Here is a 12,398-nt window from a genome sequence, read left to right as displayed (position 1 = left end):
TCGAAGTTTTGTAGGGCTAAGGATGGGGGATGCCGCTCCAGCGGTTTTCTGCCCAATCCCGCGCACCCCCCCGCCCAATCCCGCGCACCCCCCCGCCTCCAGCATCTGCATCTGGGTACTGAACGAAGTCAGGATGTTCCAGGGTTTTCGGTAGTAATTTTCTTTTGGGACGCCACTTTGGACTCTGCTGCCAAATGATCCTCCCCACCCAGCACCCGGGTCTGGGTATTGGATTATGACTGAGAGGCCATGATTCAAAGTCTGCACTTCCTACCCTTGTTTGTTGTCCCTGAATGATGAGTACCAACACTGTCTGTACTGTTTGGGGGACGCCCACACCATGGCCAGGCCACCATGGCCTGCCGCACATGGGAAGGCAGAGCCCTTCGCCTTAAGCACCTCATGGAGGTTGCCACAGGGCCGCAGTTGGATCCTGGCTGGGGAACAAGCCCCCCAGCATCCTTCCCCCCGTCATTCACCAGCCTGAATAATCCATGAGTGTACTTCTTACCATGGAGCCCCAATCCAACGTCACTGGTACCAATATTACTGACTCCGCAGTGGGGCCTAGCCGTGAATCATGGAAGCATGCACATAAGTATGGCAGTAAATCTCCCTCCAGATCTAAGAAAGACCCTGCCATCCATGAGTTCCGGCCAAGGGGGAGCACTGTGCTCCAAGGCCCACAAGACCGACCAAAGACTGCATTGTTCACCAGATCCACCGGTACCAGTTATAGACCCCCCACACCCTTGCATCGGTTCCAGTGATGTCCAGTGATGCTGATCCTGAGACAGGGCCTGTTACCAGCTCCAGTCCCATCCATAGACTTGGTACTCCTGCCTCTGGGGAGACTTGGAGATGCCCCTGGGCCTCATGAACTGTTCACCCTGGAAAGCATGACATCTCTACACTCTCTGGTACTCTACCAAGGGAGCTCCATCCTGTGCATCGGATCTGCCACCTTCTGTTAGTGGTCATGTAACACACCCCATTCTGTTAGCTCCTTTGGCACTACTATTGGTGCGAAATTCTGATTCTCCCTCCGAGTCTGAGGATCTGGACATTACGCATGGCCTGCTGCTTCTGTTCTGAAAGCATGACTATCGGATGGTTTCAACGTGTAGCCTTTTATGTTATTCAAAGTAAATTTAGTGATGTATGACACCACTGTCGGTTCTGTTCTGGTGGCTCAAGTTCAACAGAGTTACCTCTGCCACTTGTTTTAGATCTAGAGCTTCTAGGAATATATGAAGACCAAGGAAAGTAACCCGTACAGTCACAAGAACAATGTCCAATATCTTTTATCAGCTTTTTATAGTTACCAGCAAAGTTATGGCTATCCAAGCATATATAAATCCTAAATATATCCATGCACAAATTATAGCTACAGTCCTACTCACATCCTCCTAGACAGTGTTAGGGTCTGGTGGGTTTCTCATTGATTGAGCATCAGTAGAGGGATGATTCCTGCTGGAGTTTTCCCATAGGGAGCTCAGTTTTTCCCAATTTGGACACCCTCTTTTATGATGTGATTCTGACTAATCTCATACCCTGTACATGTGCATGAAAGTGTCAACCCTCTTTTTCCTTATTTATATTGTCCCCCTCAGAATATCGTACCCCATTTTCTGTAAGTTGTATATAGTTCCCTTTATTCTTATTAACATTGATTCACAACCTGTATCCTGTGATTAAGGGGAAAAATGTGCCTCTAGAGCATTTTGTGATCTAAAATTACTCTTAAGGCTAATTTTTCACAATATCACCTCTTGGCACATCTATTCCTGTAATTTTATGGCATCGGGTTACTCTTTGGTCACTTATGTCAAGCATTTCTTAACTCTAAGGCCTAAAATGGCTATGCTAAAATCTTACAGGCCTCTGCCTGTAGGCCTTGCATTTCAGCCCTCCTTACTTAGATACCTAATACATATTTATCCCTTCTAACTACTGATCAATCTTATACTTCTATAATCCTAACATCACACAGCACACAATCAAATAAAATCATTGGCTACAGATGGGACTGTGACAATTCCCTCGCTTACCTCAGTCCAGGAGCCACTGGTACCCGACTCCCTGATGTTGCAGTGGTGGTACCCAGGATTAACCAGGTTGGCCATATAGGGGCTTGTGGCCCCAATATTTGCCTTAGGAACTGTCTTGTTTGGCATGGGAGGATTCTCCTGTATCACCATAGACACATGGAAGATTAGGGTTGGAAGAGACTTCAGGAGGTCATCTAGTCCAACCCCCTGCTCAAAGCAGGACCAACACCAACTAAATAATCCCAGCCAGGGCTTTGTCAAGCCGGGCCTTAAAAACCTCTAAGGATGGAGATTCTACCATTTCCCTAGGTAACCCATTCCATCCTGTCCTTCATTGATTAGAAGGGGGAGAGGGTGTTTTGCCTGCCAGGGCTGTGCTGCTTCTTTCTCTGGACAGGGGCTTGTCCATGCTGTAGGCTGAATGCGCCCATGGTGTGGCCCAAGCATGGATATGGCCATGAGCACAGGATCATGCTAAATTCCAAGTGTGATGTTGCACTCCGTATGTTATATGGAAATATGTGAATATGATGTAACTGGAATATGCTTTATGCAAAAGTCTCTTGTAAGGTATAACAAAGGTTATAAACTACTTAATATATTCCTCCTATTTGTATGCATGTATCATTCTTGTATCTGAAACTAGAAATATGAAGTATAACTGAGGTCCTATTGTAATTATGCAAAGTGTGGGCCATTAATGGTGGTTTAGAATCTTGATGGCTCCCATTGACCTAGACAATTGGTTGTAAATGGTTAATTTACCATTTACCATAGAGTTTGCCCATTTGGACTTATCATTTCCTCCTGAGTCTTCAGAAAGGTTTTCTCTGTGTTAGCAGCTTACCTCTGACCACGAGGAATCCTTGTCTTCCCTTACCTAGACAATTGGCTGCTGACGGGGAGGTTCAGAACAGAAACTAGAGCATCAGTGTCCCAGCTTCTCCTCCCTAGAAGTGAGCATCCACGTCGAAAAATCAACAGTCCCTAGAATTCATAGGATCACGCATCGATGTGACCTCCGCATGTGCTTATCTGCCTAAAGGCAGGTTCCTGGGCTTACTGAACCTGATCACCTTAGTGACCTCCAGCCCTTCGATATCAGCCAGAACTTGCCTTTCCCTCCTTTTGCATAAAGCATATTCCAGTTACATCATATTCACATATTTCCATATAACATACGGAGTGCAACATCACACTTGGAATTTAGCATGATCCTGTGCTCATGGCCATATCCCTGGAAGAATGCACTATAAGGTGGGTAGAAAGCTGGCTAGATTGTCAGGCTCAACGGGTAGTTATCAATGGTTCCATGTCTAGTTGGCAGCCGGTATCAAGTGGAGTGCCCCAAGGGTCGGTCCTGGGGCCGGTTTTGTTCAATATCTTCATAAATGATCTGGAGGATGGTGTGGATTGCACTCTCAGCAAATTTGCGGATGATACTAAACTGGGAGGAGTGGTAGATACGCTGGAGGGGAGGGATAGGATACAGAAGGACCTAGACAAATTGGAGGATTGGGCCAGAAGAAATCTGATGAGGTTCAATAAGGATAAGTGCAGGGTCCTGCACTTAGGACGGAAGAACCCAATGCACAGCTACAGACTAGGGACCGAATGGCTAGGCAGCAGTTCTGCGGAAAAGGACCTAGGGGTGACAGTGGACGAGAAGCTGGATCTGAGTCAGCAGTGTGCCCTTGTTGCCAAGAAGGCCAATGGCATTTTGGGATGTATAAGTAGGGGCATAGCGAGCAGATCGAGGGACGTGATCGTTCCCCTCTATTCGACATTGGTGAGGCCTCATCTGGAGTACTGTGTCCAGTTTTGGGCCCCACACTTCAAGAAGGATGTGGATAAATTGGAGAGAGTCCAGCGAAGGGCAACAAAAATGATTAGGGGTCTGGAACACATGACTTATGAGGAGAGGCTGAGGGAGCTGGGATTGTTTAGCCTGCAGAAGAGAAGAATGAAGGGGGATTTGATAGCTGCTTTCAACTACCTGAAAGGGGGTTCCAAAGAGGATGGCTCTAGACTGTTCTCAATGGTAGCAGATGACAGAACGAGGAGTAATGGTCTCAAGTTGCAGTGGGGGAGGTTTAGATTGGATATTAGGAAAAACTTTTTCACTAAGAGGGTGGTGAAACACTGGAATGCGTTACCTAGGGAGGTGGTAGAATCTCCTTCCTTAGAGGTTTTTAAGGTCAGGCTTGACAAAGCCCTGGCTGAGATGATTTAACTGGGATTTGGTCCTGCTTCGAGCAGGGGGTTGGACTAGATGACCTTCTGGGGTCCCTTCCAACCCTTATATTCTATGATTCCTCCGTCAGATGGCAGTGTACACATATGTCATTCCCTTCACTCATCTGTGGTTCCGCTGTCTCCAGCTCTGGCTACAGGGAGTCTACTCCCCCATGCACCAGTCCAGGGATACCACCCTCACAGTTCCACTGGAAGTGCTCTCTTCCCTCTGATGGTGGACAAACCCATTCCATGTTTGCTCCAGAATGCTCTTTCTTCTGTCCTTGCCAAGCGTTACAATTATAACAGATGTGTCGCTCGAAGGCTGGGGTGCCCACATGGGATACCACATGACGCAAGGCACTTGGACTGTTCAGGAAACCAGGGTGCACATCAACATCTTGGAACTTTGTATGGTACACAAGGCATCCCACGTGTCCTTAACAGCTATCTGTTCTTATATCAGACAACGCCACTGAGGTTTACTACATAAACAAGCAAGGAGGCGCACCATCCCCAGCACTGTGTGTGTAAGCCTCTGGAAATGATGCATTTCACATCATATGCTCCTGTTGGCAGCCTATCTACCAGGAACCCAGAATGTACTTGCCAATGCTCTCAGCAGGAACTTTGCGACTGACCACGAATGGGAGTTTATACAATGTGATAGTCACAGACATCTTTGGCCACTGGGGAACCCGTCAGAGACCTCTTTGCATCTCACACCAATACCAAGTGCATTCAGTATTGTTCGAGGGGAGGACTCGGCACCCACCTGCAGGAGGACACCCTGATCATCAACTGGTCAGACCAGATCAACTATGCCTTCCTTCCATTGTTGCTCCTGCCACGCATTCTACACAGTCTCAGACGGGAGGGGGTGATGGTCATCCTGATCACCCCATATTGGCCTCACCAGTTCTGGTTTCCTCGTCTTCTCCGCATGTCAAAGTGTCCAGCACTCCCACTCCCAATATTCCTGCAACTACTCACACAACACAACTGCAGACTCAGACACCCTGATCCGAGGGCACTCCACCTGACAGCATGGTATTTGGATGGATGTCTCCGGTAACACAGAAATGCTTGCAGGCAGTCTGAGAAATTCTGTCCAATAGCAGAAAGGAGTCCACAAGGCAGTCCTATCAGGCCAAATGGGCTCGTTTCATTACCTGGGCCCAACATAGAGGTCTTGCACCAGAGTCTATGGGCATCCTCATGCTATTAGACTATCTGCTCTCTCTAAAGACCTCGGTGCTCATTCTCAAGTCCATCAAAATGCATGTAGCAGCCATTAGTGCCTTCTACCCTCCCATGGATGGACATTCTGTCTTCACCCACCCCTTAACTGCCAGGTTCTGGAAGGGCCTTGTATGCAAATACCCACCCATCCAGGCTGTTGCTCCTCAATTTAGTCCTCCCATCATTAATGAACTTCCTCTTTGAACCTTTGGCCTCCTGCCCCCTTTCTCTTCTTTTTATGGAAGTTGTCTTTCTGATCACCATTATCTCTGCAAGGAGGGTTAATGAATTGGGGTGCGGGGCTATGCTGGCAAACCCCACTTTCAGCACATTCCATAAGGACAAGGTCTCGCTGTGCCTGCATTTCAGGTTCCTACCAAGGCTGGTTTTCCATATCCACCTCAACCAAACCACACGCCTCCAGTGCAGAATGACGACTCCACTCCCTCAATTTACGTAGGGCCCTGGCCATTTACCTGCGAAGGACAAAGCCATTCCAGAAGTCTCCCAGACTATTTGGTGCCATATCAGAGAGAATTGAAGAGGAGGCTGTGTCGTGCCAGAGACTCTCGAAGTGGGTCTCAGGGTGCATTACGCTCTCTTATCAATTATTGGGACGGTCCCCAGCGGGTGGGATGGGGCCCATTTCACAAGAGTGCAGGCATTAGGTGCTGCAGCGCTCCAAGACGTGCCCCGTCACAGATATATGTAAGGCAGTCATGTGGAGTTTGGTACCCGCCTTTTCTTCTCTGTCTGCCATAGTACATGATTCTGCGACGGATGCTTCTTTCGGCATGGCGGCCCTCCATTCAACAATTCCATCATCTTCCTTGCACCCTCCTCCTACCTACATACTGCTTGTTAATCCCCCTCAGTTGAATACAGTAGGGACCAATACTTGAAGAATGGGAGGTTACTTGTAACTGGGGGTTCTTCGAGATGCGCATTGCCCTCAGTGGAATACAGACAGGGACCATCCATCTCAAAAAACCTCCCGTTACAGGTAAGTAACTTCCCCTTTTGATTCAAAAATTGCCAGTGATAGAAAATCCAGCACGGCCCTTGGTAAATTGTTCCAATGGTAATTACCCTCAATGTTAAAAATTTACTCTTTATTTCCGGTCTGAATTTATCTAGCTTCAACTTCCAGTCACTAGATCTTACCTTTCGTGTCTAGATTGAAGAACATATTGTTAAATATGTTTCCCAAGTCATCCCTGAACCGTGTCTCTGTTAAGCCAAATAGACTCAAGAGAGCTGTCAGTCTGTCTCTTGAATTGCTGACTTGAAACATGGCAGCTCTTTGTTCCGGCTGTACTTGTATTGGTAACTGAACCCTGGTCGCTTCCCTGAGATATAGCTTTTCCTGTTGACTCTGTTCTACCTCTCTCCCCAGATCCACTACCTCCGGCTCACCATTGCAGTCCTGAAGCACGAGAAGTCCAGGAAATATCTGCTCAATAATGTCCTGTATCCTTTGCATTTACTCCCATTCCGACATACCCCTTAGAAGATGCAGTCAGTTTTCTCTCCCTGGGTGCCCCATGTTCTGGGGGCCTCTTGTATCTGCAGGAATGGCTGGTACCATTCTCCATGGAACCTCCCTTTTGAAGAAGGGAGGGGAACTCCCTAGACTGTGCTGCATCCTGTTGGGTTCTTTCTCCTGTTCTGTGCCCAGCTTCTCTGTGCAAATCCCTCACTCCATATCCCTTGGCTGACTCATGGAGTGAAACAACAGAGAATTCACCAAAGCAGCTTTCACAGCAATCAGCCCCCCCAGGCACCCAGCCTGTCCGTTTTGGTGGGATCCCCCCAGTTTCCAAGCACCTCATGAAGATGGATTCAAGAGTTTGTTTGGAAAGGTGCCTAACCTCTAACCCCATCTTAGCGGTGGGGTTTCTTTTCCCTCCCCTGTGGCTCTTTGTATGGCTGACCTCCTGTGTGTGCTCCCAGCTGAGCTGCTGGGCTTGTCCCTTAACTCCTGCACAGCTTTGACGTGCTCCGCTCGGTGGTATTCTTCTACATCAAGAGCCCCCTGCGTGTGGAGGAGGCTGGCCTGCAGGAGCTCATCCCCACTACCTGGTGGCCAAACCGCTTCACCAAAGAGGTGTGCAACAACATGCCAGGCGTGATGGTGGCAGGCTGGGAAAGGCATAGCTGCTTCCTTCTGGGACACGCTTGTGCTTTGAGGCTGGGTTAGATAGCCAGGTAGCTGTGCTGACCGGGATGGGTTTTCAGCCGTGTTTGATCAGGAGGTTGTGGCCATTTCTTTCTATGTGGGGACCTCTGTCCCCTCCAGACCAGACTGCTGGAGTGTGGTGTCCAAGGGTGCAGAGTCAGAATGATGGGTAGACATCCTCCTCCATGGATCAGAGCACTTGACACTGAAGGTTGGTATCCTCCCATTTGACAGAGCCAGGGACTGGCCTAGTGACAGCATGGCAGACCTGGGGGATAGAACCCAGTTTCTGGGTCCCAGGTTGTTCAACTGTTATTGAGAGTTACGTTCTGGCAGCACCTCAGGGCCCTTCTGGGGCCCATTTTGCCAGCACTGTACAGACACGGTCCCTGTCTGGAGAGCTCAGTCTGCCAGGCACAGATGAGCCAGGTGCTGGGGCTGGGAGTTGCCTGAGTCACTTGGGCATGGTAGGGATGGTCCAGTTTGTAGTTGGGCCTTTTATTTGAAAGATCTAACCAGGTTGGGGGGAGGGGAGCGAGGGAGAGTCACAGCACAACCCCTACTGAGTGGCACCCCTAGGCCGGTTCTTGCAGCACCACAGCGGGATGGAGACACAGAAGGTGTGGTTTTGAGGGGGTAAAAGCAGTGGCTGGCTGGGCTCTTCTGGGGTCTCTGTGAGGCGTGGGAGGAGCTGACAGATGGGTGATGAAGTCTGGGGATGTTGATGGGTGGAGGCAGGTTGATGCCCCTGTACACTGCTAGGGAGGTGGTGTGCTGTGTCGGATGCGGAGGTGAATGAGGCGTGCAGGGCTCAGAAGGGCTGAGGGGGCAGAGCAGTGAGCTGGGAAGGTGACTGAGCTGCCTGCTCTGCGTGGAGCCCAGGGGAGTGAGGTGCCAGAGCCGGCCAGGAGGAGGTGGCAGCACCAAGGAGCAATACCCTGGGTGTGGCTGAGGGTGGAGAGGAAGCATCAGGGCTTGCACACGGCCTGAATGCAGAGTCCAGTGAGAGGGTGGAGTCAGCGAGCGACTTGGTTACGGGCCTAAGTGATGTGCAGGAGGAGGGGGAGGTTTGGGCAGGAAGATCCAGCACTGCCCACTAGCCCCTGTTGTCTCTGGGGTGAAGGGCAGTGAGTACCTTGCTGTGACCCTGTGCCAAGGAGCTACACTGATTGCTGACTGGCTTCCATGTAGGGCCTGGGGACTGTTAGCTCTGAGAGCTCTCTCTCTCTGCCTGGCGTGCAGCTGCGATTGACAGAGGCTCTTGAACAGGAGCCCCAGTGGGATGCTGGCAGGGCGTTCTCTATGGAGGTTAAAATAGCTCACAGTGACTGAGCTGCTGGCTGCTGTCCCCAGCTGCTGGGGACAAGCTGGGTGGGGTGTCTGTCTGCTGGGGTGAAGTGGGGTGGGCTTGGATGAGTCTGATATGTGGATGATGTGTCAAAAGCACCTTGAGCTGGAGAGAGAGAGATTAACTAGTGTTGTGCGTGGGGCACCTGGGGGGCCGAGGCCAGGGAGTGGAGGGGTGTGTTGAAAAACTCCCTGATAGCTCCTTATTTTGTTTCCAGGCGGGGCAAAGGAGCGAAGCAGCCTTCAAGCTGTAGCTCCAGTGACAGGAAGGGGGGAGGGAGAGAGCAGGAGCTGAGCCCTGGAGCCTTCAGTGGGGAGGGGCAGCTGAGGCTCCCAGGAGATGGAGCTCCCAATAGGGCTTGGGGGCTCCCCTCCTTGCTTCCCACTTTGGTTGGTTTCAGGGGTGGGGGGTGGCTTGAGTGACTGACTTTAATTGGTTTGGGGAATGGAGAATTGCTTTTAGGAAGGTGTGTGTTGGGGGTTGGGGTTGACCTGAGGGATCTTGTACTGTGAGGGGTTGGGGGCGGGGGGTTGGGTTCGGGGCTGTTCCTGAGAGTGGGTGCAGGGGGAGATGAGGCTTGGGGACTCCTGGGGAAGGATTGGTGTTTCGTGGGCACCAGGGGGAAGACAGAGCTGGGTCACTCTGGGGGACAAGGCACTAAAAGCAGGGCTCTAACAAGGCAGCTACTGCTTCCTTCTCCCAGCCCAGTGTGACTCAGCAGCATTGAGCTGTGGGGCTGGCAGCTGCTTGTAGGCACCTAGTTCAGTGTCTGAAGAACGTTGGAGAGGACTGCAGGGGGTGGCAGCCCTGTTCGCTCGCTGACCCCTTGACACTTTGGGGTGCAGCCCACTGGCTGGGTAGGCAGGGGAAACCCCCAGGCTGTGCTCACATAAGAACTGGCAGATCTGTGCTGCGTCCTCTGTGTGCCAAGAGCTCCCAGCCCCTCCACTGCCATCCATCACGGTCTGACCTGGGTTGCGTGCTGCTGCGCGGTGCAGGCAGGTATGCCTTGCAGGAGGGTAGGGGGCAGGGCTTCCTTCCCAAGTTGCCATTGCAATTCTGCGTGATTGTCTAGTTGCTCTCCACCCCTCAGAGGTCAGGCGCTGTGGCAGGGGAGTCGCTCTGGGCAGTGTGGCTCCTGTCTGGCTCCCATGTCCCCTGAGGGACCTGTGACACTGCAGGGAGGGCTCCTAGCTTGGCAGCCAGTTGTCAGGCCAGTCGCTCTCCCTGGTGGGGAAGGGCCGCTGTCCCTCTGTGGTGCTGGGCTTGGTGTGCTTGTCCTGGGCTGGGGTTAATTGTCAACCAATTCCCACCCGCTCACCCCAGGGCAAAGAGAGCAAGGAGGTAAAGGAGGAGAGTGCCGAGGAGAGGCTGCGCCGGCGGGCATACGACAGAGGCTGCCAGCGGCTCAAAAAACGCATTGAAGGTCTGTGAGGGGGTTGCTGCTGGGGGACCAGCGCCTTGTAGAGCTGTGGTGAAATGCACTCACACTGTCACAGGACAGGTATCTGAGCTGCCTTCAAGTGCCCTTGGCAGCCAGGAGCCAGTTGCGGGCCCATGTGTGCCGAGCTGCTCAGCGTTCCCATGGCCGCGCAGTGGGAGCTGGGGGCCAGGCTGAGAGGGCCCAGCAGCCATGGACACGGTCCCATGCTGGCCTGAGCATGCCTTCCTGACTGCTGGGGAGCAGTCTCAGGCAATCTCTGCCCATGGTATGGGGGTGAATGGGCTCCGAGCTCTCAGGGCACTTCCTCTGATGGCTGACTTGTGTGTCCCTTTCTCAGTGGTGGAGGAACTCCAGGTTCAGATCCTGAAGCTGCTTCTGAACAACAAAGACCGAGGAGGGGTAAGTAGAATGGAAACACCTCGTGGGCCCCTCTAATGTGGCATCCATGGACTGCAGGGCTTTCAAGGCAGAGCTGCTCAGCCTTTCCCCAGGGCTGTGTGGGCACCTGGCTTTGAGCCAGGGTGCCACACCTCTGCCATGCAGTACCAAGCACCCCCCAGTCTTGAATGTGGAAAGGCTGCCTTGGAGAGGGCAGCTCTCTGTGTTGATCTGTGCAGCAGGCTGCATTGCTCCTTGTGCCTTGGACTCTGTGTTAAGGGGGAGGGGAGGATCTCTGAACTGCATCTGCTCATTCTGAGAGTCACCTGCTTTGGCCCTTGGTGTCCAACACAGAAACCAGAGCTCTTCAGCTCTTCCCTCGCTCTGAATTTCCTTCCTCTTTGGGATTCTAGTGAAATGTTAGCCCGCACCCTGTGGGTATGTGGCCTCTTAAAGCCCCTGCGCATGTGCACTGCATACTGTGTTCACACTAACTGGGCACACTGGCAGATCCCAGCGGGGTCCTACTGACAAACCCACACTCACATCAGGAGGTGCTGATATTGGCAGGAAGGTGGGGTGAGCACTGGCCCTGCTAAGACTCACTCCCAGGTTACTTAGCGGTGCTGGTTAAATCGCTGTCCAAATGGCAACAGAACATGGCTGTCCATAGGTCACTGACTCCAAGAGGAGAGACCAAGTGTTGTTCTCAGGACATTGCTATGCATGCCAGTGGTGTGGGATGCATGTCTACAGTGGGAATAGCTTGGTCTGCCTCGGTGCAGGCCAGAAGGGGAGCTGGGAGGGAGAAGTGGAGTGCATTGGGCATGCAAACTAACACGGGAAGACTTGAAATGTCCCCAGAGGTGAAACTGGCCCTTGTGCAGAGGGTCATGCCGAGGCCTGTGTGGCACTTGATTCTCAAGGAGCTTCTGGGGGTGAATTTTGGGCCAGGTGAGCCGGAGTCCCAAAGCAGAGAGGAGAGCACAGGGGATTCTCACAGCTGGGTAAGCACCATGCCTGCTCTTTCTCCTGGCAGGGGGAAGCCTCCAGATACATCTTCCTGAACAAATTCCGCAGGTTCCTTCAGGAAAATGCCAGCAACCGAGGGGTAAGTTGTGGCGCCAGCACTGCTGCAACGGGCCATTGTTCTTCTCTAGTACCTCTGGACTGGGCAGCCCTGCCCTGCACCAGTGTGAGCTGGCTGCATGGCTGCACTGGGCCCTCCTGTCACAGGGAAGGATTTGCGCAGTGACTGTCCAGGGGATAGAACCCAGGGGACTCAGCTCTTCTCCCTGTAGCAGCCGGGCATGCTGTCCTCAGGAGTGTGGCTTGTGCACGCAGTGTGCACTGGGGAGGGACAGGTGCTGGGGTTGAGGCAGGCAGCGGGGAGGGAGAAGCCAAATGTTTTAACCCCTCTCCCAGCCAAGGCTCTCATCCCTTTAGGGACCCCATTGCTAGGACCTCACAGGGAGAATATGACCCTGCCCTCACCCAGGCACTGAGAGCAACACGCTGTTA

The 12,398-nt window shown here is 52.1% G+C and overlaps 1 protein-coding gene across 8 annotated transcripts in view; it reads left to right on the top strand.

Moving 5' to 3' along the window:
- The window catches only part of RNF123 (ring finger protein 123), a 160,560-nt gene that overhangs the window by 63,481 nt on the left and 84,681 nt on the right, over nucleotides 1-12,398 (top strand). For all 8 annotated transcript variants that reach the window (XM_048856501.2, XM_048856502.2, XM_048856503.2 and 5 more), the window contains exons 15-19: nucleotides 6,925-6,998; nucleotides 7,518-7,635; nucleotides 10,382-10,481; nucleotides 10,837-10,898; nucleotides 11,917-11,988. In XM_048856501.2, the coding sequence (XP_048712458.1) occupies nucleotides 6,925-6,998; nucleotides 7,518-7,635; nucleotides 10,382-10,481; nucleotides 10,837-10,898; nucleotides 11,917-11,988 (426 nt within the window). The remainder of the gene's footprint in view (nucleotides 1-6,924; nucleotides 6,999-7,517; nucleotides 7,636-10,381; nucleotides 10,482-10,836; nucleotides 10,899-11,916; nucleotides 11,989-12,398) is intronic.

The sequence above is a fragment of the Caretta caretta genome, chromosome 7 (assembly GCF_965140235.1).
Source record: "Caretta caretta isolate rCarCar2 chromosome 7, rCarCar1.hap1, whole genome shotgun sequence".
NCBI lineage: Eukaryota > Metazoa > Chordata > Testudines > Cheloniidae > Caretta > Caretta caretta.
This window is presented reverse-complemented; position numbering and strand designations above follow the sequence as displayed.